This window comes from Vombatus ursinus, unplaced genomic scaffold (assembly GCF_900497805.2).
Source record: "Vombatus ursinus unplaced genomic scaffold, bare-nosed wombat genome assembly UNPS02014962.1, whole genome shotgun sequence".
NCBI lineage: Eukaryota > Metazoa > Chordata > Mammalia > Diprotodontia > Vombatidae > Vombatus > Vombatus ursinus.
In genome coordinates, this window is record NW_020954740.1 from 992321 (window position 1) to 1013984 (window position 21664).

At 35.4% G+C, this 21664-nt stretch overlaps 1 protein-coding gene across 1 annotated transcript in view; it reads left to right on the plus strand.

Moving 5' to 3' along the window:
* PDK3 (pyruvate dehydrogenase kinase 3) overlaps positions 1-7974 on the plus strand; it is a 101173-nt gene extending 93199 nt beyond the window's left edge. Inside the window, exons 10-12 of the mRNA XM_027845459.1 lie at positions 3221-3334; positions 4960-5099; positions 7218-7974. Coding sequence (XP_027701260.1) covers positions 3221-3334; positions 4960-5099; positions 7218-7248 — 285 coding nt within the window. The 3' untranslated portion in view covers positions 7249-7974. The remainder of the gene's footprint in view (positions 1-3220; positions 3335-4959; positions 5100-7217) is intronic.
* The last annotated feature ends 13690 nt before the right edge of the window (positions 7975-21664 follow it).

The following is a 21664-nucleotide window of genomic DNA, read 5'->3' on the forward strand; positions in this document are numbered from 1 at the left end:
TCTTTCAGAGTTTTTTTTTCCCCCTTTAGAATGTTGTGGCTTTTGGGGATGTAGTTCCGAAATACTTTTGAAAATAGTTGGCCCATTTCACAGCTCCACCATTAATGTATATTAATATGCTCATCATCCCACTGACAACTCCTCCCTCCTCGCGCGGACAATTGTCTTTTTTTGTTGTTGTTGTTGTATTTGCCATCCTGGTAGTGTGAAGTATAACCCAGGTAAGTGGCATATTGGAAAGAGTGCTGAATTTGGAGTTAAGAACATATGAGTTCAGATTATACTTCCACCATTTTCTAGCTATGTGATCCTAGGCAAATCATTTAATTATTCTGTACCTCAATTTTCTTATCTGTAAAATGAGGATAATAACAGTTCTTTCTTCACAGGATGTGTTGAGAGGATTCATAGAAAAAACATATGTGAAGTACTTTACAAACCATAAAGTGATATATAAATCTTACCTGTTTTTAAAAATATACATTTCTCTTTATTAGTGATTTGGAATATTTTTTCATATGGTTCTTGATGGCTTGAATTTGTTCTTTAGAGAACTGTTCATAGCCTTTGACCATTATTAATTGAGGAATAGCTCATTTTCATATATGTGTGTATTACACATAGATAATAATTTCCTTATGTGTCTTAGATACCACATATTTGTAGCTAAGATTTTTTTCCCAGTCAACTTTTTCATTAATTCTAGTTGCATTGCTTTTGTTTGGGCAAAAACCTTTCAGTTTGATGTAATCAAAATTGTCCATTTCATTTTCTGTTCCTTGTTTGATCAAGAACTCTTGCCCTAGCACCTTTCATTGTCCTCTCATTTGTTTACATGACCTTTTGTGTGTAGGTCTTGTATTCCTTGGACTTTATTGTGGTATATGTTGTGAGCTATTTATTTAAACATCATTTCTCTTAATCTGCATTCCAGTTTTCCCAGATTTTGTCAAATTAGGGGGCCCTTACTCTAGTAGTTCATATCCTTTGGTTTGTTAAGCCCTGCAGTGTAGTGTTCACTTGCTTCTACATGTTGTTTATCTAATCTGTTCCATTGATCAACTCTTTATTTTTTTAACCAGTACCAAATTTTTAAAAATAATTATGGCTTTGCAGTATAGTTGTAGATTTATACTGCTAGACCACCTTATTTTCTACCTTATTTCGTTATTTCTCTTGAGAGGAATCTTGAGATAATTTTGTCCGGTTCTATAAAACCATCCTTTGGAATGGGTTTGTATGGTATTGAATTTGGAAATTAATTGAGTTTTCTTTTTTTTTTTCCATTTCTATTATATTACCATGTCCTAAATAAGAACTATTAATTCCTTTCTGATTTTTAAGTTTGTTTATGTAAAAATCGTTTTTAGTTATATTCATATAATTCCTGTATGTGTCTTAGTAAATGTGCAGATATATATTTTATTTTATATTTATAAATTAAATATTTTATATTTTATATTTAAAATTTTATTATATTATATATATTTTCTCTCACATTCTGCTGGTTTTTGTTAGTAATATACAAAAATGCCAATGATTTATGTGTTTATTTCCTGTATTTATTGTTCTCTAAGTAAACCATAATATCTGCCAAAAATAGTCATTTTGTTTGGGTTTTGCCTATACTTATTCCCTGACTTTTTGTATGTTTGTACAATAGCTAGCATTTCTAGAATTATGTCATGGTGATAGTGGACAGCCCCTTGATTTACCTCTTATCTTATTAGAAAGACTTCTAGTGTTTCCCCATTAAAGATTGTTCTAAGCTCTTTGTTTTTGATAAGTACTGTTTTCATATTAAGAAAAGTTCTATTTATTCCTTTGCTTTATGTTGTTCTTGTTGGTTGGTTGGTTTTTGGTTTTTTGGTTTTTTTGCCATAAAAGGATGTTGTAGTTTGTCAAAAGTTTGTTAACACATCTATTGATATGATAGAGGCAGAAATAGCCCCAAAGCCAGGAAAACCTGAGTTCGAACCCTGCTTCTAGCACATATGCTAGCATGTATGAGCCTTAGCAAGCTACCTAGCTTCTCAGTGCTCAAGGCAACTCTCTAAGGCTCTAAGTTGCAGAGAAGTTATATTCAAAATGCAACTTTCAAAGATGTTCTATTTTTCTGTTTCTTTCTGCCCTTCTCTTGTCTGTGCATTTTAAAAAATGTCTCAATGATTCTCTTTTCTTTTTTTCCTTTCCTTTTTTTGGGAGGTGGTGGACAATCCTATCATTCTCTTTGCCTCTTGTTCAGTTTTCCAATTGAAAATGACCTTGGTAATATGTACATAGTCGAGCAAAATAAATTCTCACATTGGTCTTGTCTCAAAATATACGTTTTATTCTGCACCTTGAGTCCAGCAATTCTCTGTTAGGAAATATTTTAACCTGATAGCACAGTGTCTGGCATATAGTAGGCACTTAATAAATGTGTATTGACTGATAGTTGTTGGCATTCAGCTTATAATCTAGTCACAGGAGTAGGGAACCCGGGGTCTGAAGGCCACATGTGGCATTCTAGGTCCTTGGGTGCAGACTTTTGACTGAGTCCAAGTTTTACAGAACAAATCCTTTTATTAAGGGGATATATTCTGTGAGGTTTGGATTTAGTCAACGGGACGCACTTGAGGACTTAGAGGGCCTCGAGGCCACAGGTTTCCCACCTTGGAGAACTTTTTGAGGTCAGTGGAATTTCCTTATTTCTATTAAGTGAAGAGACAGCTATGAATGAAAATTCTAAGTAATAAACTTTTTTTTTGTGAGGACCCCAGAACAAAGAAATCAGGATATTGGAGCACTCTTACTACCCCAGGAAGTAATCATTCTGAGAATTGTTCTCTGTTCATCACTGAGGTCTTGTTACTAGTGAATGGGAATCTTTTACTGTTAATTTAATTGTAGCTTCCAAAACTTTAAAAGGACAAGGAAATCTGCTGATAAAGCCTTGAAAAGTATGACTTTTACTTGTTAGCACTTTCAAAACCTTGTTGGATACTCAAAAAGAACTAGCCAATACTGGAGACCATTTGTGACTTCCATATTATAGATGTTTCTGAAATACATTATGAAAGTTGAAGATATGGAAAGGTTTGTGGCAAATGAATATTTCTCATATTTAATGTGTTTTATATTTGTATTTATTAAATCTAAAATGCATTTTTAAATGTACATCTTTTCTTTGTGATCATGCCTGTTCCTTTCTCTTATTGTGCTGGGCTTTCTTTTATAGGCTGGATTTGGCTATGGATTGCCCATTTCCCGTCTTTATGCCAGATACTTTCAAGGAGACCTAAAACTCTATTCAATGGAAGGAGTGGGTACTGATGCTGTAATTTATTTGAAGGTATTTCAGCTAAATAGTTTTTAAAAATGTTTTTATGTTTAAATGTTTTAACATTATGTTCTTACATTGTAATTTATTTTAAGCTGTGAAAGTTATAAAGACATAGGTAGATAGGTGGTGCAGTAGATAGAGCACTGGGCAAGTCACTCAACTGCCATCTGCCTCACTTTCCCCAACTGTAAAATAAGGATAATAACAACACCTCACAGGGTTGTTGTGAGGATCAAATGAGATATTTGTAAAAGTAATTAGTCTGGTACATAGTATGTGGTAAATAAGTGCTTATTCCCTCCTTCCTTCCTTAGTTATCAGGCAATATTCCTTATTTTCACTCAAGTACATTTCCATTTTATATGAAAACTTTTTTTTCCCTGACTTATGATATTATATAATCTTCCTGCCTCAAGTTACACCCCCTCCTCCAATCCATCTACCATACAGCCCAGCTGCAGAGTAATTTTCTTAAAGTACATGTCAGACCATGTCATTCTACTCCCACTCACCCTAATTCCAACTAAGTTAATCCCAGTGGCTTCTTATTACTTCTGGATCAAGTAAAAATGTTTTGAATTTAAAGCTCTTTACAATTTGGCCCTTCATATATTTCCAGCCTTCTCACACATTACTTCTTCCTATTCTCTGTGGTCTAGCCATGTTGGCTACTTGCAGTTCCTCAGTATTCCATCTGCTTTCTCTGTGCATTTACATAAATGGTCTCCTTCCTCATCTCCACTCCTTAAAATTCCTGGCTTCCTTCAAAACTCATCTTAAAGATCACCTTCTGCTGGAAACCTTTCCAGGGTCCCCTAACTGCTTTTGCCTTTCCACTAAGGTTACCTGGTATCTACTCTGTAATGCATCTTGTGTATACCTGTATGTACATATTGTCTTTCATGCCTTGAGGTAAAGGACTGTTTTTGCTTTTTCTGTTCCCAGCATATAGCATATACTAAGTGCTTAATAAATGTTTATTGATTGATATACACTTAGATTTGAAGCTCTTAGAGATAAAGTAATATTTATGGTATTATTGCATTTGCTTTTTAAATACTTTCCAAAAATTAATGTTTAAAAAGCACTTCTCTGGAGGGTGACTATTTTTTCATAAGCTGTTTGGTATATGGGTTGGCATTTTTTTTTAAACATAGGTACATGCCCAAAGATGTAAGGGCCTAATTCTTGTAATCACAATATAGTTAATGCTTTATAAATCTTTGTTTGCATGATTGGCATACATAAGTTTGTTTCCTCCTGAACAGTATGATTGTAGTTTAGCTGAGCATCCATCATTTGAATGAACAATTTGTCTCTTGACTTTTGTCATGTTGTTCAGTAGATTTCTCCTTAAGCTTGATTAAATGAAAACAGTTATTTAAAAGTTCCTTTGCACGTAAACTTCTCCAGTTTTTTTGAAACCATATCTGTGGTGCTGAGTATGATTTTTTTTGATGGGTAGGAGAAAAAAAAAAGTACTTCCTAATATTTCACTAACAGGTATTTTTATGTGGCTGCTCAGACTATAAGGAATTACTGAAATACAATTTCAACATACTACCCATATCTCATATTCAGTATTTTATAATACAAATTATGGATATTTCACAGACCTCCTTTTATCCTTATAGGCTCTTTCAAGTGAATCATTTGAGAGGCTTCCAGTATTTAATAAGTCAGCATGGAGGCATTACAAGACCACACCTGAAGCTGATGACTGGAGCAATCCTAGCAGTGAACCCAGGGATGCTTCAAAATACAAGGCCAAAATGTAAGTCTCCCTATCTCTCGCTCTCCGTAAATTGTGTTTATTACATATAAAATTTGCCCTTCTTAATCTAAACAGGTTCCTTTATCAGCCAAATCTTTGCAGCTAGATTATTGAAATAAGACTAAGGTATCCTTGGGGGGAAAAAGAAGCTTAGAACATATTTTTTTCCCCCACAAGTAGGAAAAAGTAACATGTGTGTGACCAAAAAGGAAATGTTTCTTTTTAAGGTATATAAATGAAAATCCCTCTGAACTATCAATTTTTTGCACACAGATTTATGATGTTGAGACGGAGCACAGCACAACGTATATAGATCAGGGGTGAGGAACCTATGGCCTCAAGGCCACACGTGGCCCTCTAGGTCCTCGAGTGCAGCCTTTGACTGGTTTGTTCTGTGAAGTTTGAATTCAGTCAAAGGGCCATACTTGAGGACCTACAGGGCCACATGTGGCCTCGAGGCCACAGGTTCCCCGCCCCTGGCTGTAGATAGTTTCAGAGTCAGGAAGACCTTGATTCAGGTCCCATTTCTGACATATACTGACAGTCTGACCCTGAGCAAGTCACTCACTTTTCCTTGCCCAAAGTAACAGTGAGACTCTGTTGCAAAAAAAAGGTGCTGGTGTGCGTTTGGAAAGGGAGTTTTCTCATCTGGAAGTTCCTGATATAAATGAGATCACAGATCTGGTTTCTGTCTCTATAGACTGAAGTTATTTATAATTACAAGTAAGCCACTGTCATGTAACAATCTTCATTACAATCCATTTTTTACTAGTATGGTAGATTTTAAATTTGAATGTTTCATGATTGGAGAACAACAACAAAAAAATCTGCATGGGATAGTTAAAATTCATGCTTCCTACCTCTTTGACAGAGAAGTGATAGATAACAGGGTACAACAGAATGAAACCTATTTTAGGGCCTAGCCAGTGAGAAAATTTTTTATGCTTGACTCTGTGTATTTGCTCCAAAGGCTTTCTTTTCTTTTTTTTTTCTTTTCTCAGTGAGGGGGAAAGGTGGGAAAGAGAGAAAACAGATTTTTGTGTGGGGAAAAATAATAAATTTTAAGATGAAAAGAAAATTTATACTATCTGATTTCAACTTGGTCCTAACTGCTATACAGGAGTTAGCTCCACAAAATAATGAAGGTGAACTACTTGATAATAAAGGAATGTAATAAAGAAGAATAAAGAGGGAACATAACATGTTTACAAATCTTGAGTTCTCAAAATTGCTTTTCTTTTCTAGATACTCTTAGGCTTTATATATTTGCCAGTAGTAGTAAAGAATTTGGACCCAAATCTGTTTAGTATATTTCTGTGCAGTATTGAAATCTTTGAGTTTCCCAAAAAGGAAATTCTGCTCCTCAAATAGATTCATATGTTAAAGTGTACTATGCTGTCACTGAACTCAAAATGATCAGATTTCTATTTTTCTGCTTCAAATCCAGCTTAGTCAGTTTTCATTAATTTACTTTCAGTTGGTAATTAAACAAAACACCTAAACACAAATATGTGACCAAATGGTGCAAGCACTTATTGGGATATCTAGATAACATTATTCATGCAAAAGTAATTTAACTAAATCAAATTTAAATTTCATTTTCCATTAATAAAATACTTTGCTATAATTGAAAATGTTTTAAATGACAAGATTCAAAAAAGCTTTAGTTAATACCTCTGAAACCATATTCCAATTACTATCTCTAAAATTAACCATTTCTTATACAGATATAATTGTAATTTTTCAGTTTAGCTGGTGACTTTTAAAATAATATATAAAATTAAGCCTCAAATTTTATTTTAAATTATAATTGCAAAATAATTATACAAGTATTGAAATGGTAGATTTCACTAGTCACCTAAGTTCTGTATATTCATTACATTTTCATATATCATGTAAGTTTTAGAAATAAGAATAGGAGCAGATTTGACCTCCGTTTTATTATTAAGTGGTAAGGAGTAAAAAAAATTGATAACTTGTAATTCTTCTTCTCTGAAAGCAGCAGGACATAACTATGAAAGAAAGAAGCAATTGTTGAGTAAACTGTTTTAAAGGCCCAGTTACAGTAAAGATTATTGTCAACACAACAACCTTCAATCATTTTTCCTTTCTTTGCAGTGACAAGATCAAGACAAATCGAACTTTCTAGAGAAATGGCTGCATTTGTCCTGTTCTATGAAGATTGTATCTTCTGCAAGTTGACCAGAGAGCGCTCCTTACCACCACATCTTGGGGGGGGGTGGCACCCTAGCTATTCCAGGGCTTGAACATATATTTTCACTGAACCAGCTGGAGCTTTTCCATGGACCCTGTCCTGTAGCTAATCCAGCTCTTCCACTAAAACAATAACCTGAGTGCTTTTCACAACACCTTGGTGTGGTTAGCTGTTTTGGGGGTGAGAAGGTTGATGAGAGTCTGGCACAGGGGAGTATGATGCCTTATATACCTCCCCTGTCTTTCTGCCGTCCTCTCTCATTACTCTAGAGTCCACTGCCTATACTCCCTACCCACAGGAGCTTCCACTTCTGTCCTAAGCCCAGAGTGCTGTGGTGTTTTGTGTTTGCAGCTGGATTCCAGGCTCTTCTCAAACCACTGACTAGGACCCAGAGATACTGAGGAGTGAAGTCATCTGCGGGGGCCTCATCAGTGGGGGATTCCTTTCCCAAAGCCTTGACCTTTCCTTTCTCATTCCACAACCACCTACTTCCCAAGTGACTCAGATACTTCCTTCCTTCCCTCCCTACCTGTTTTCTCTATCACCTTGTCAGGTGCTAGGACTTTCATGTTAGAAAGGAATCTCACCCATAAATGCAATTGATTTTCTATTTAATTTGTACACTGCCATTCTGTTGATTAAAAGTGTTCCAAAAGTTGTCCTGGGACTTTCACTGAGCCTCTTGGTGGTTTCAGAGACCATTAATGAAATAATGTCTGTGGTCAGCTTTATAAAAGGAAATTTAGTCTGCTGGGGAATGGAGTTTTTAATCCTTTGTAAAAACCTAACTTAAACTAATGCTGTATGCATTTAGATTCCTCTAAGGTAGGTGGAAGGCATCTCTGAAGCACTTAACAGTTGCAAAATAGTGTAATTCTTTCTGGAAATTTTTGAGAAGTTGTACTCTAAGAGAGTCACTATTTGAAATCTCAACCATCACTATCGAAATTTAGAATATAGTGTCATTCCTATAATTGTGTTTTGATACCCTTTATTTCCTTTTTCTTTTTTTTCCCCCACTTTTGTTTTTGTTTGTTTTTTTTTAGTTTAGGACAAATGGAAGAGATGGAGATAAGGAACTATATTATGTGAATTTGTCACTTTGACAGTTTTTGAAATGGAAATTACTTGGGATTCCACAGCTGGACTTAAAATCCTAAACCAGGGGTGGGGAACCTGTCAGCAGGTTCCTATACGTTCATTAGCATAGTTTGGGGAACCATGTGCCTGGCCTTCCTCAGAGAGGCTAAGGTGGTATTTTAGGCTCTATTCCTTATTTTATATTTGGGTTTTGGTGAAGATTAAGAGGAAGAATGATACAGTGTTTATTGTTGCATAATCTACTACTTATTCATTAGGAACTAGTTTGAGATGGTGGAACTAATTTCCTTCCTAACTAATCTCCTACCTCTCCCAGACCTTCCTAGTTCTCTCTAGTCATTTGATTCCTTTTTTCTTTTCATGTCTTATTAATATAGGTATGTAAGAATTCTTAACTGTACATCCTAATTTAATTTTAATTTTCTCTTTGTCTTTTTTACACAGGACAGGGTTAGCGGAATTGTTTTTACTACTGTACAAAGATTTAGTGTTTTTCCCCAAGAGCCTACATTTCATGAGGATATGTGCCTGTTAATTATTTCATTGTGTTTTATTTCTTGCCATGGAACCTTATTTTCTTGTATGTCATTGTGCTGCCTGAGCTCATGCTTCCTTCTGTCTATTGCTCTTTGTTCCTTCATCTTCTTACAGTGAATAGTTATTGTTAACATAAGAGTTTATAAGACTGGACATGGTTTGATCATGCCATTTCTTGTAAAGGAGAGAATAATACTTAACTCCAGGAAAATGACAACTAACTCATGCTATCGGTGTTAGGTTTCAACTGGCATCATGATTTTAGGCATAAGATTTTGTGGAAAAGTAGGTTGAGGTATAAACCAGAGATGATACTTAAACTTTTAAAGACCCTGAATGTGTCATGAGCATTGGATATTAAGTATAGTATCTTCACTAGGTTTTGCCTACAAGACCTTCATTTTTCTTCAGTAATACACATATTAATTTCCATTGCTAGATTACAGGTAAATAGGTCCACCAGGTAGTCCTTCCTCATTCTGTCAGTTGTGATGTTAAAAGTACTTATAATCTTTAAAAGTACATTGTGGGGACTGAATGTGTTTAGCAGAGACAAAGGCCTTGTTTATCAAAGACCTTAAACAGAGGTCTTCTACATAATTCTTTTTCAAAAGTTAATTTTTTTTATTTTTAAACTTTTTTAGTTACTTTTTAGTCATTTTCTGTGTAGATTTATTCATGTTTATGTGGCACTAAATAGTAGAATTTCCTTCTATTATTTGTTTTTTTGGGGGAGGGTAAGACTTTATCTCTGCTATTAAGGTATACACAAAAGTTGATTCAGAACATCCTATGTACCATCAAAAGTTTGCCAGCCTGGTAAGACTAGGTGAGATTTTCACTAGCTTTTTGCATTCTTACTTACATCACACTATTAATGCCAGTAAATGTGAGTAACCAAAGACAGTATTGTATTTGTCAGCCAACTTTTGATTACTCGTGTAGATTGATGATCCCAAAGTAATTTATGTTCATCTTTGAAACTCAGAAAGACACATGTAAACATTCATGCCAGGATTTTATCTGGTTGTTTACTTGCCAGGCATGCCTATTCTGTAACGATCAGATTTTCTTATTACATTCTTCCAACTGTCAGACAGTCTTTGGGAAGAGTATCCCTTTAAGGTACTTCGGTTGTAAGTTCCATTTTTTTTTTTTCAATACTGGCAATAAGTTGGATGGATCAAGGCAATGTTAGTTAGACTTGGAAGACATAGGGTTGCATTTCAGGGGCAGGAATGAAGGAGTGAGTCCCATGTATTCTTACTAGTTTCCCTCTGTCCCCTTCATGGTTCTCTACCAACATTTGGATAAATTGTCTCTTGTTGATGAGGGCCCTGGGTGCTGCTACAGTCAACTGAAGAATTCCCATCTTTGTAGGAACTGCTGATATAAAACTGTTATTTCAGGGGTATTACTCTATTAGGGCCCTTTCGGCTAGAGAAGTAACAGTATTATTACAACCTTACTTTTGATTAGCACTTTAAATTATTAAAAGTGCTTTCCCATACATTTTTTCATTCAGTTTTCACATCTAAGGCATGAAATAACAGTAACTTATCTCTATTGTGCAGCTGAAAACACAGAGGTCCCAAAGGGAGTGATTGATTTGTCCAGGACTACATTTGTTTTGAAATTCTCCACCCAGGGTCATAAGACCTCTATCTGAGTATTCTGATCAGCATTATCCTTTTGGAACACCTTCTAAGGATATCAGACTCTTAAGTGTTGCAATACAATCAAAAGCTTTCAGATTTTACAAGATACTGTCACTCAGTAGCAATTTTTGTTTAGTTCACATAGTAAAGAATCACAGTTACGTTAACTTTGGTAGCTTTTATATAGGCAGATCATTATATACTTGAGCATTTATTAAACTCCTACTATATGCTAGGCAGTGTTAGGCACCAGGGATTCAAAGCATATAATCTTTGGATTTGAAGAGCATACAGCACTTTTATAGTCTATATGTTAGTGAAGAGAACAGACTAATATTTGTAGGAGGGAAATACATTAATTAATTAATAAACTTAGAGTTTCTTTTTGAAGTTATGTTATAAATCTTAAATTACTATATTCTCCTAAATTCTAAAATTAATGAATTTATTATTAACAAAGGGGTAGTATATCAGTCTAACTTTTGTTACCCACAAATGAATATTGGAATAGATTGCAAGGCTTCTAGGATTACATGAACTATTGCTGCAGGTAAGGGTTTTCTGTTGGATACCTCTCTGTAGGATCAGACTTTGTTTTATAGGTGTCCAGTACAATGCTACGGTACAATAAATAGTAAATTCTTGTGCCATTTTTAATGGGACCCACTCCAGCCTGGCAGTCTTCTCCATTTGTACCTAACATTGGTAACAAGATATCGGTCATATGTTTGGTTGATAAGTTTGAATTCTTGGGTTATGGGAATCCTAAAAGTAGGAATGGCCTAGTCCAACTTTCTGCCTAAAGGAGAACTCGGACTCCTCTCTACTCTGATTGATCGTCATCCAGCTAGCCCTTCTTCTAGTCAGTGTCATAAATTATAGTGAACCAAATAATGAATTTAATAAAATTAGGCAAATAGAAAGTTAACTGCATAACCTGAAGATTGTCCTTGTGTGAAAAGTACTTTTCTTCCCACAGCATAACTAGTTTCTCTGAGAGGAAATAGTAGTCATTGCAGGTTTTTATCAATCCCATATACTCCCTATCTGGCCTTATCTTTGTCTCTAGTCTTTGTTTAGAAGTGAGCCCAATGGACTATTAGGAAATGTACCCCCAGGTGAGAGTTTGTTAATTATTTCTACTATTCCTGTTGCATAACCAATTTTGAACATATTTTTAAATGGAATTTTTTGCATTAAAATGCTAGTAGTTTAGCAAGGGAATTTTTGTTGAAAATCTCTAAATGGAACATTTTTATTCTTTTCTATGTACTTGTCTTTCAAGAACCCTTCCCTGTAGTTCTTAGTTCCTATTTTTATTGTTACGGATTTTAGTGGGTGGAATTAACATTGGTGTGGGCAGCTAGGTGGCTCAATAGATAGAGCACTGGGTTTAGAATCAGGAAGATCCATTTTCCCGAGTTCAAATTTGGCCTTGGACACTAGCAGTGTGACCCTGGGCAAGTCACCTAAACCCTGTTTGCCTCAGTTCCTCATCTGTAAAATGAGAAGAAAATGGCAAACCATTCCAGCGTCTTTGCCACGAAAACTGCAAATGGGGTCAGGAAGAGTCAGACTGGACTGAAATGACTCAACAACAACAAAGCATTGGTGTCCTTGTTTCTTTCAGTATTGGTTTCCTGCTTTCCAACATTTCTTTGTGGATAGGAAAGCAAATTGGAGAAACTGTTAGCTTTCACCATCTCTCTCCCCTCCTTTTTTCCTGTCCTGCCCTGCCTGTCACAGGGTATCAAACATGATGTAGAATCTTAAGAGTTGGAAAGAATTCTAGTAGAGGTCACCTGGTCTGACTTGACACAGCAAGTCCAGTTTCACTACCCAATCACCGTATGCAAACTACTCTAACTGCCTTGACAGTTATGACTGCCAGATAATCTGGTTTGAAGCTATTAGCAGTATCAGCATTTTTCATAAAGCTGTTGAGTAACAGAAGGGCTCTTTGAGATGAAAGTGTTAAAATGACTTAGCTTTGACTTTTTGGGGTAGTCTTAGTTGATTTGTTTCTCTTATGTTAGAAGGTTTGAGATGCTAGATCAAAGAACAGTAAAGTGAATGTGAACTTAAAAAATATTTTCTCTGTTCTATAAATCCTTCAGTAACATTTGGATTAATCAAGCATAATTAAGTGTAGTTAAATTTTTGTCAAATACTGTGGTTCAAAATAATATTCGTCTATGGAGAGGGTAATATATTCTGTAGAAATTTTATTAAGCACTTCAGTTAAGCAATACTACAGAGAACAAAATCAACCTCAGGAAGGTTAATTACTGAAAAATCCCATAAAGTACAGTAGATTATCTTCCATGCCTAAATTATTTTAATTTTGAATACTGGCTTAAGTTTTAAATTTACATAGCAATGCATTTTTTCTTGCTACATTTTCAAAATGTAGAATAACAATTTCATTCTTCAGTGTTCTGATGTATAATTTTAAATCACATTTTGGCATTCTTCCAAATTACTTAATTTTTGATGAACTCTAGTTTCTTTTCCTATAGTTTTTTTTTAAGTTATTAAGAGAAGAAAATAAAGCTTTGATCCAAGTAATTGGACTTTTCCCTCCACTGTCATAGTGTCTCTCTCTCGCTCTCCCTTTTTTGCTTGCGCTCTCTCTCTCTCTCTCTCTCTCTCTCTCTCTCTCTCTCTCTCTCTCTCTCTCTCTCTCTGGACAAAGAAGATGAGAGAGCAAAAGGATTGTGTATTTGTTTTGTACATTGAGAAAAACAGTAGTGTGCATTTTCACTACTTTTTGTTGCTCAGGGCATAACACCTAATCAGATGACTTCCTGTGGAAATCACAGAATGCTTTAGAACGTGTTCAGATTTGGTGGATGTTAGGATTTATGCTGAGAATGGAAATTCTGTAAATCTCAGGATCGCTGAAACCCGATTTATGCTCTCCTCATTCACTGTTTTCTAGGCTTTTTAAAAAATCATGACAGGACATATTACCTTTGTCTAAATAGCTGAAAGTCTTAAGCAATGCTTGGTTTTTGACTTATTAATTGCAAATTTCTTTAGCACAGGTCATGATACCTAAGAAGTTCCTAATAGGATAAAGGCATGAAATTTAATGATGTTTGAGCAACATTCTAATTTTGTTTCTTTACACTGCAATGAGGCATCAGTTTTCCATTGAGTTCTGGATATATATTTATATATGTATGTGTGTATGAATGAGAACTCTCTTGGGCTAATATACTACTATTTATAATAATACTTTGTGCACTAATTCTTATTCTTGGGGCCAAAAGGTGGTCCTAGTCTGACATTCTGTTTGAGCAAATTAGTTATTAATAAGAGGAACATACAAATCCCAAAGATAGGAACTTATGCCAGCAATATTTCCTTAAAGCAACTTTTCTTAAAAGTGAATCCTCCCTGAAGGTACAAACTGCTGCTACAAAAGATTGATCTTTTCCATTCCTAGTGAATTGGTAAGCAAGTCTGTCACATGCTTCTTTTCATAGCTGCTCACAAATTTACTTTTTTTGTTTCAGATCAGTTGAGATTTGAAGACCTGGAATTGAGTTCATTTCAACAGCAGAATTTTTTAATATTTAAAATATTTTATCTTGCTCAACTTTTTTTAAATTTTAAAGCAAAATCTAGTTCTGGTCATTTTGTCTCAGCTGTTTGTCTGTGTTAGGCACATTAAAGGGCAGCTTCAGCAGAAATCTATGTAACAGTGAAAAATATAGGGTGCCCATGTGCTGTTTTGTAAACCAAACGAGATTGTGGATGTGAAGGGAAATAATTGTATCCAGAATCTGTCGTTGATTTTGCTTATTACAAAGATAGCCCTTTTTATGTAAATGTCAAATAGTATTATAAAACTCTGTTTTCATTTTGAAACATATGTATATATCTGTAGATTCACAAAGTTGAACAATATTGTTTTTTGGTCCTTGAAAACTAGTACACTAAAAGCACCAGCATTCAGACTAATGACCATTTATTTAGAGCTATTTAAAGTCAAAATAAAATAGCTTTAATTTTCCATACTTTTGAACTATTTACTTTAAAAACTTGAGCAGTCAGGATGAGAAAAAGACTAGGTAGTCTCAGTGACTAAGCAGTGACTGTTCTGTAGATGTCAACATTGTGTGTGCGTAGCTAAATATTGGACTTAATTTTTCAGAAAATGTGACTTTGAAAAAGGGTTAAAATGGAATGAACATAAATCTCATATGGTGCATTTTCCTTTAGAGAGATAGGAAACGGTCCTAAAGATGGAGTTCTGATACCGTTTTTCTTTTTAAAGCCCCTGTTAAATCTGTCACATAGACCATTTGATCAATGAATTGTCAGATGATGCAAATTTTATTCAAAAGGCATATCATACTGAATTTTGCAACAGCATAAGAGCCCTCATTTTTTAAAGGTTGAAAATCTAGATATTACCTTACACAATAACATACTGATTTTACTTAGGCCATGTGACCAAGTTAGACCAATATTATTGTTACTCTGTTATGGGTCATACACTATGCTGGTACTAAATGCTGCACTTTAAAACCAGATTTATGTTAGTGCCAGTCAAATCTGCAGACAACTGGGCACATGTTTTGTGATTAAACATTGTTAATGAAACAATGCAAAACAGCTGCCTAGGCATTCTAACTGACCCTAACCTTTTTCATAGTTAGCATTAAAATTAATGAGGTTATAATTGCTGCTTAAGGCTTATGTACATGCTCTCTATTGCTTTAAGTTCATTTGTGCACATGAGTTTGTTAATTGCAAATTTCTTTAGCGTAGGTCATGATACCTAAGAAATGCTTGAACCAAATAAGAAAAACCAAATCAGTGTAAAATATACAGTAGTGAAAGTTGGGTTCTGACACAGGTTACTAAAAGTAAATTTAATATTTTGCATATTTTCATCAATACAATTGATTCCCCATAATCTAGAAGAAAATTGTCAAGCTGGGGAATGCAGATGGGTTGATGGGAAAGAAAAATTATACATGAAATAAAACTTCTTTACAATATTTTAACCATATAACAGTACAAACTGCTATTCGTTTTCAGAGTTTGTTGGTTTAAAGTAATAAATGGTTCATGTGTCTAGTATGTTCACAAGCACATTGTGGCCTAATTAGATAATCCCTGCCTTCATAGTGTTTGTAGAAGTTACTGTTACCAGCTAGAAATCTGCCTTATGATTGGACAGTGAGTTTATATTTTGAGTTAATTTGCTGCTTTTATTTTCCATGGGAAAACATGTTTTGTTTATTGAAATTCATAATTAGGAAAAATATGGCATAGGTAAAAATGTTATTCATAAGTTGCTAAACAGCCTCTGATGTCTATTGAAGTGAAACTATTCCTGGATCACGTGGAAAAATCTGTCTGATCAAATTAAGATAATAAAATGGTAGTTCTGATTCACTTTGCAGAGTGGTATGAGTGCCTTGGCACTTTGTTCAACCCTGTGACTTATTCTGCTTTCTTCCCAGCCCTAAACAATCTCTGTATCTGTTCATCTATAGTATTTTTTTTCTGGCTCAGACTGTTTCTCACACCCTTGTTAACTGACAACCTCTGCTGATATCTCAGAGACCTCTGCTGATAGAGCACCTCACATTTTTTTTTTGATCTCTTCAGAGAGGTTGAAGTCCTTCCGTGGACTACATGTGGAAGAGTGAGTTAAAAGTGAAGGCCTGTTACAAGTATAAAATGTATATAAATGGTAAGCAGCCAGGGAAGTTCAGAGTTGTTAATTAACTGCATGATCCCTTGCTGGGGTAGTTGGTATTAGAATTCTCATTAAACACAATGTGAATTTATTGAGTATCTTCTATATGCAAGGCTCTGTGCTAGACACTGAGCTTCTGATTGTTCTGAATAAGCTTCTGGAAAGATTTTTGGAAATATCATTAATTGCTTTCCCTTTCATGCCTGATACAATTGGTGTGTCGTCAGTCTTCACGTAATGATCTGGTAACAATCTCCTTTATTCAGCATTCTTTCCACATTTTACCTGGAAAAAACCATATGTGGGAAAGAAACATGAGTTTTTATGTCAGAGGGTGAGGTAAAGCAGTCATGTCTGTCATAAGAAAAGTTTGTTCTAGAAGCTTTGGTGCTCGCAAACAAAAATGAAAAGTCATCATGGCATGTAGTTGAAAGAGGACTGATTCTGGCCTCCGGGTAGGACTGGGGTCAAGTCCTGTCTCTGACACATATTGTATGTGTGACCATGAGTGAGTAGTTCATTTGTCCTCTCTGTATGGACAACTCAAAAACTACATTTTAGGCAAGTTCCTATTCCGCAGTAATGGAGAGAGTGTCCACAGCAATCATTCCTTAGACACCAATGAAGTAATAGACTAGGTCCAAAAACAAAACAAGACAAAACAAAACCCCAAAACAAGAATTAACTAATTTTTCATATGATTATTAATTTCAGATGATATTTATCACGTTTTATTTCTAAACATCAGGCAAGTGTGATAGGCTGGAAAAAACTTGTACATCAAGGCAGATGGCTCTTAAGATGTTTTTTCCTCATTTATATGGTTTAGCAGTTTTCTTTCTGTTTCAAGGATAACTAGAATCAAGTGCTTTCCTCTTATTGGATGATCCCATTTAAGCAAACCATCGAACAATAAAATAAAGTACTGTTGCTGGTGTGTCTAGATGCAATTCCAAACCTCAAAATTATGGCAAAACTGGAATTTCTTAATAATGCAATTGGGATTTTAGTCCAAAACTCAAAATTTCATTACTACAGCAAATTGAGATGCATGTTTTTACCATAAATTAGCCATTGAATTAATGAAATATCACTATTGGGAGACCTAGTCATGCTATTTCTCCAACAGCCTCCTATATAGGAAAGGGATTTTGAGATGTAGTTCCTTCTTGGAATGTAAGTGTTGCACTGATTAACCAGTAGGAACTCTATGCTTTTCATTAGGATGCATTTTCAAACGTCATAGGAGTTAATGTTGAATTCCCTGGATCCTTGTAACCTAGAGTTGAATAAAGAAGTTTGTTCTTCATCTTTGTGGCATGGGATATTCAAGTTCCATTTTTTTTAGGTCCAAAGGTGGGGGAGGGGTGCTTAATAAGGGGAAAGGTGGTCTTAGAAGTACATATTTATAAGATGATCAGCGTTGTTTTCCATGATTTTCTTTCCACACACACCTTTGAGTGTACCACCCTGGGTAGAAATAGCTAGGAAGAGTAGTGTTCCATCTGCTGGAAATTTCAGTAGCTACTGTAACACTACTATACAATAATGATCTTAGTAATGTCACTGAGGGCAGCTAAGTGATACAGTGGATAGAGTGCCATGCTTGGAGTCAGGAAGACCCTGAGTTCAAATCATCATCATCATTGTATCACCCAGGGCAAGTCACTTCAGTTTCCTCATATATAAAATGAACTGGAGAAGGAAATGGTAAACCATACCAGTGTCTTTACCCACAAATCCCAAGTGGAGTCTCCAGGAGTTGGGCACTCGACTGAAATGACTGAACAACGTGATTGAGTTATTTTAAGATCCTGAAGTGCTTTCTGGAACATTGAGGAAAAGTGAAATTTCAGTATGGTTTGGGCAGTAGTCACCCCCACTTCCCAAATAAAACTATCTTTTTCTTAGTATTGGGCTCCTTCCCATTTATAAAATTTATTGAGTCTTTCCATTCTTGTAAACACCTTGCTTTGGCTCTTAACCCATCTAGCTACTGTCCTATCTCTTTACTTTCATGGTCAAACTTAAAAAAAAAGTATATTCAATGTCTCAATTTCCTTACCACAATTATTGCATAATTATTACAACAAGAATAGTTTGTCACATCAGTTGTTTCCATGGTAATTAGCCAATATCATATAACTAGCCTATTCCGGAGTCCTTGACAAAATGACCCTTTAGATTAATCCTAGGTCAGTGTGAAGCATTCCTATGTTAGTTCCACCACCCAACTGCAACTGACCCAAACCGTGATTCACCTACGGTTAGGCTACACTCTTCTTGCACTAGACCTATATATTAGGTTTTGAGCCAAACCTGAGCAAAGTTTCATAAGGGGCCCTTTTTGAAGGGTACCGTTAACCAGAGCAGATGCTTTATAGCATTCTCTAATTGTAGTGTCACTAAAGGACATGGATGAGGGTGGGGAAAGGGCAATACACAATAAGCATGAGTCCCAACTAGCTTCTTTCTGTCTTAACACCCCTCACAAGCACCGAAGAAGCCCATGATTCCAAGATCAATGTCTAAAATGTTACCAGGTTTAAAAAAGTGTCTGTACATGTCAGAAGCAGATTGTCTACAGCAGTGTAGTATGTGAACTTAAAATCACAAGTGTTAAAATCTTTAATGACTAAAGGCACAGCGACTTTAGGCAAATTGCTTAACATTTCTGGGCATTAGTACATTAGAATTAGGAGCCAGGAGATGTGTTCTGAGAACAATTGCTGACTAGCTTTAGGACCCTAGACATTTAATCTCTCTGCGACTCAGTCACCAGACCTAAGGAATGAGTTGGGTAGACTAGATATGTCTGTGGCTAGTTTGCAAGCTCCTTAGAGGCATAGACTGTATCTTACTTACCATTATGATTTCCACCAGCATCTAGTGCCCCGCATTACATATAACAGAGATTCAGTAAATGTTTTTTTTCAGTGAATAAATAGCTCGTTTTTATAAGTATATGCTAACCAGTTTTTGAACATCGAATTTGTAAATAACCCTTACATCAAATCAGTTGGTTTCATTCGTTCTTTCCATCTCCCTACTCTGTGGCTTCTCCAAAGTTCTCCCCTCACTACAATCATGCCACACTTTGCCTCATAAACATGTGTTATACCCCCCCCCCCCCCCGAGCAACCAAGTTACTGACTGGCACAAAGAACTATCTGACCTGATATCTCTTCTACCTCTTTCTCTTTTGGATAATCTGGCACATGCTCTGCGTTGCTGCCTTTCACCACTAAATGGCTAATTCACAGGACACCTTTTTTAAAATGATAAAATCAGTGCCCAGAAAGGTTAAATAAACTTGCTTAAAGTCATACCAGTAAGTAATGGAGCTGGGATTCAAGCACAGGTTATGTGCCTTCAAATCTACTGTGCCCTTTTCGCTATGCCACATTGCTCTGTCTAGCCAATTTGCTTTGAACATGCATATGCACCTCTTCTTTAACTCCTTGCCTTCTATTCTAGCTCTTCCCTCATTTTGTTGTTCCTTTTGTGAACTCTAAAATTACCTTAATTGTGGCTGATAAAGAGAAATAGTGAGAATGATAGCTTTTTTTTTTTTAAAGGAAAAAAGGAACAATTAGCTTTGGTGTGAAATCCAAAGTAATAATCAGTGCCATTAACTTCCAAAGCCTCATAAAAGGGCCAGAATTCCCCTTCAAAATTAGAATCTTGGGGCAGCTAGGTGGTACAATGGAAAGAGCTCTGGCCTTGGAGTCAGGAAAACCTAAGTTGAAATCTGGCCTCAGATACTTGATACTTACTAGCTGTGTGACTCCTGGCAAGTCACTTAACCTCGACTGCCTAGCCCAAAAAAAGCAAAAACAAAAAAACAGAATTAGAATCTCTATTGAAAGCCTATTCTTCCTGTTTCTCCTCAGCTAGTTAAATGTGATTTTCTTCATTCCTTCATGCTAGGGATTGGCAGGATAGGACTTTATAATTGCATTGATTTTCTATTTTGTTTAATAACTAGCATTGCAAGTGGTATTTCCTGCTATTTTCAATTTTACCTACATGGTCTTTAAAGAGTGACTGGAATTGGCCAAATGCATGCAGAAGAAACTCATTCTGGGGCTGCACAGCTCTCAAGATAAATCAAGATGCCTCAAATAGGGGGAGATTTCAAAAGAATGCAAGAGAACATAGATTATTCTTTTACAGATGAAAAAAAGTTTTTAAAACAACCCAGGAGACATAAGCAACTACTGACTCGTATGACTACTTTCTCTTCTTTATAAAAAGAGGCATTTGTGTGACACTGCAGAGGTTACCAAACTTTTTCAGTCTCTGTAACTGTTGGCTTTCAATAAATCTACCTATATCCCCTATTCAGTATGAAATGAAATAAATTCTAGTTTGCCACAATATGCACATAAGAAAAAATAAGTTTTAATAAAATCAGTAAGTAACATTTTTAGTGTCATAAAATTGCTAAATATCAAATTAGTGAGACCCTCAAACCTGTTTCTTGTCAACCAACAGTTGTATTATTGGTGTCATATTTTTTTAAAACAATACTGGCATACCATGTTTAGTCTTCCACTTGTCTCTTTGTAAGAATCCTGATTCACAAAGATAAGTTGTTAAAAATGGAATTAAAGCTTTGTGATCATGTTTAGTAAGAATAGGATATGCTACTCCAAGGGAAGACCTAAAATTTTGTAACTTTAAATTTGAAGGGACCTATGAAATTATTAAGTCTAATTTTCTCACTTTACAGATGAGGAAACTGAAGCCTAGAGAAGTTAAGTCATTTGTCCAGGGTCATTCAAGTACCAAGTATTGGTGGCAGGATTCAACCCCAGGTCTCTCTGACTCCAGGTCCAAATCTATTCATTCCAACATGCTGCTTCTCTTTTAAGTAAGGTAACTCCAAATCACAGTGTAAAATGGGTTTTTCTGGGAAGACTTTTCTTAAGTGAAATCCTACTTATAATCTATGTATAAGGTTTAATCTTGTTGGTACTTCCCTTGTCTCTATATTCACAAGTCCATTTTATTTATAACGTCCATAGCTTTTGCCTATTGACTTTACTTTGGTTAATGTAACATAGTCTTTTACAATAAATATGGTGTAAAATCATTTTTTAAAAAGTTCTTTGTTCCACTTATGACGCTGCCAGTATGATTGCTACCTAGAATGATCTGACACATCATCTTTAATATATATACTTCACATTGCCAATCATATGTTGCTTCAAGCTTGCTATCCTCTTCTCATGGAAACTTGATACAGTTCAAGTTTAAGGTTGACCTTATAGAATTAATAGAAGAGCAAACACGTGTCCTATGATAAAATTTGACTGGAGTCATAGTG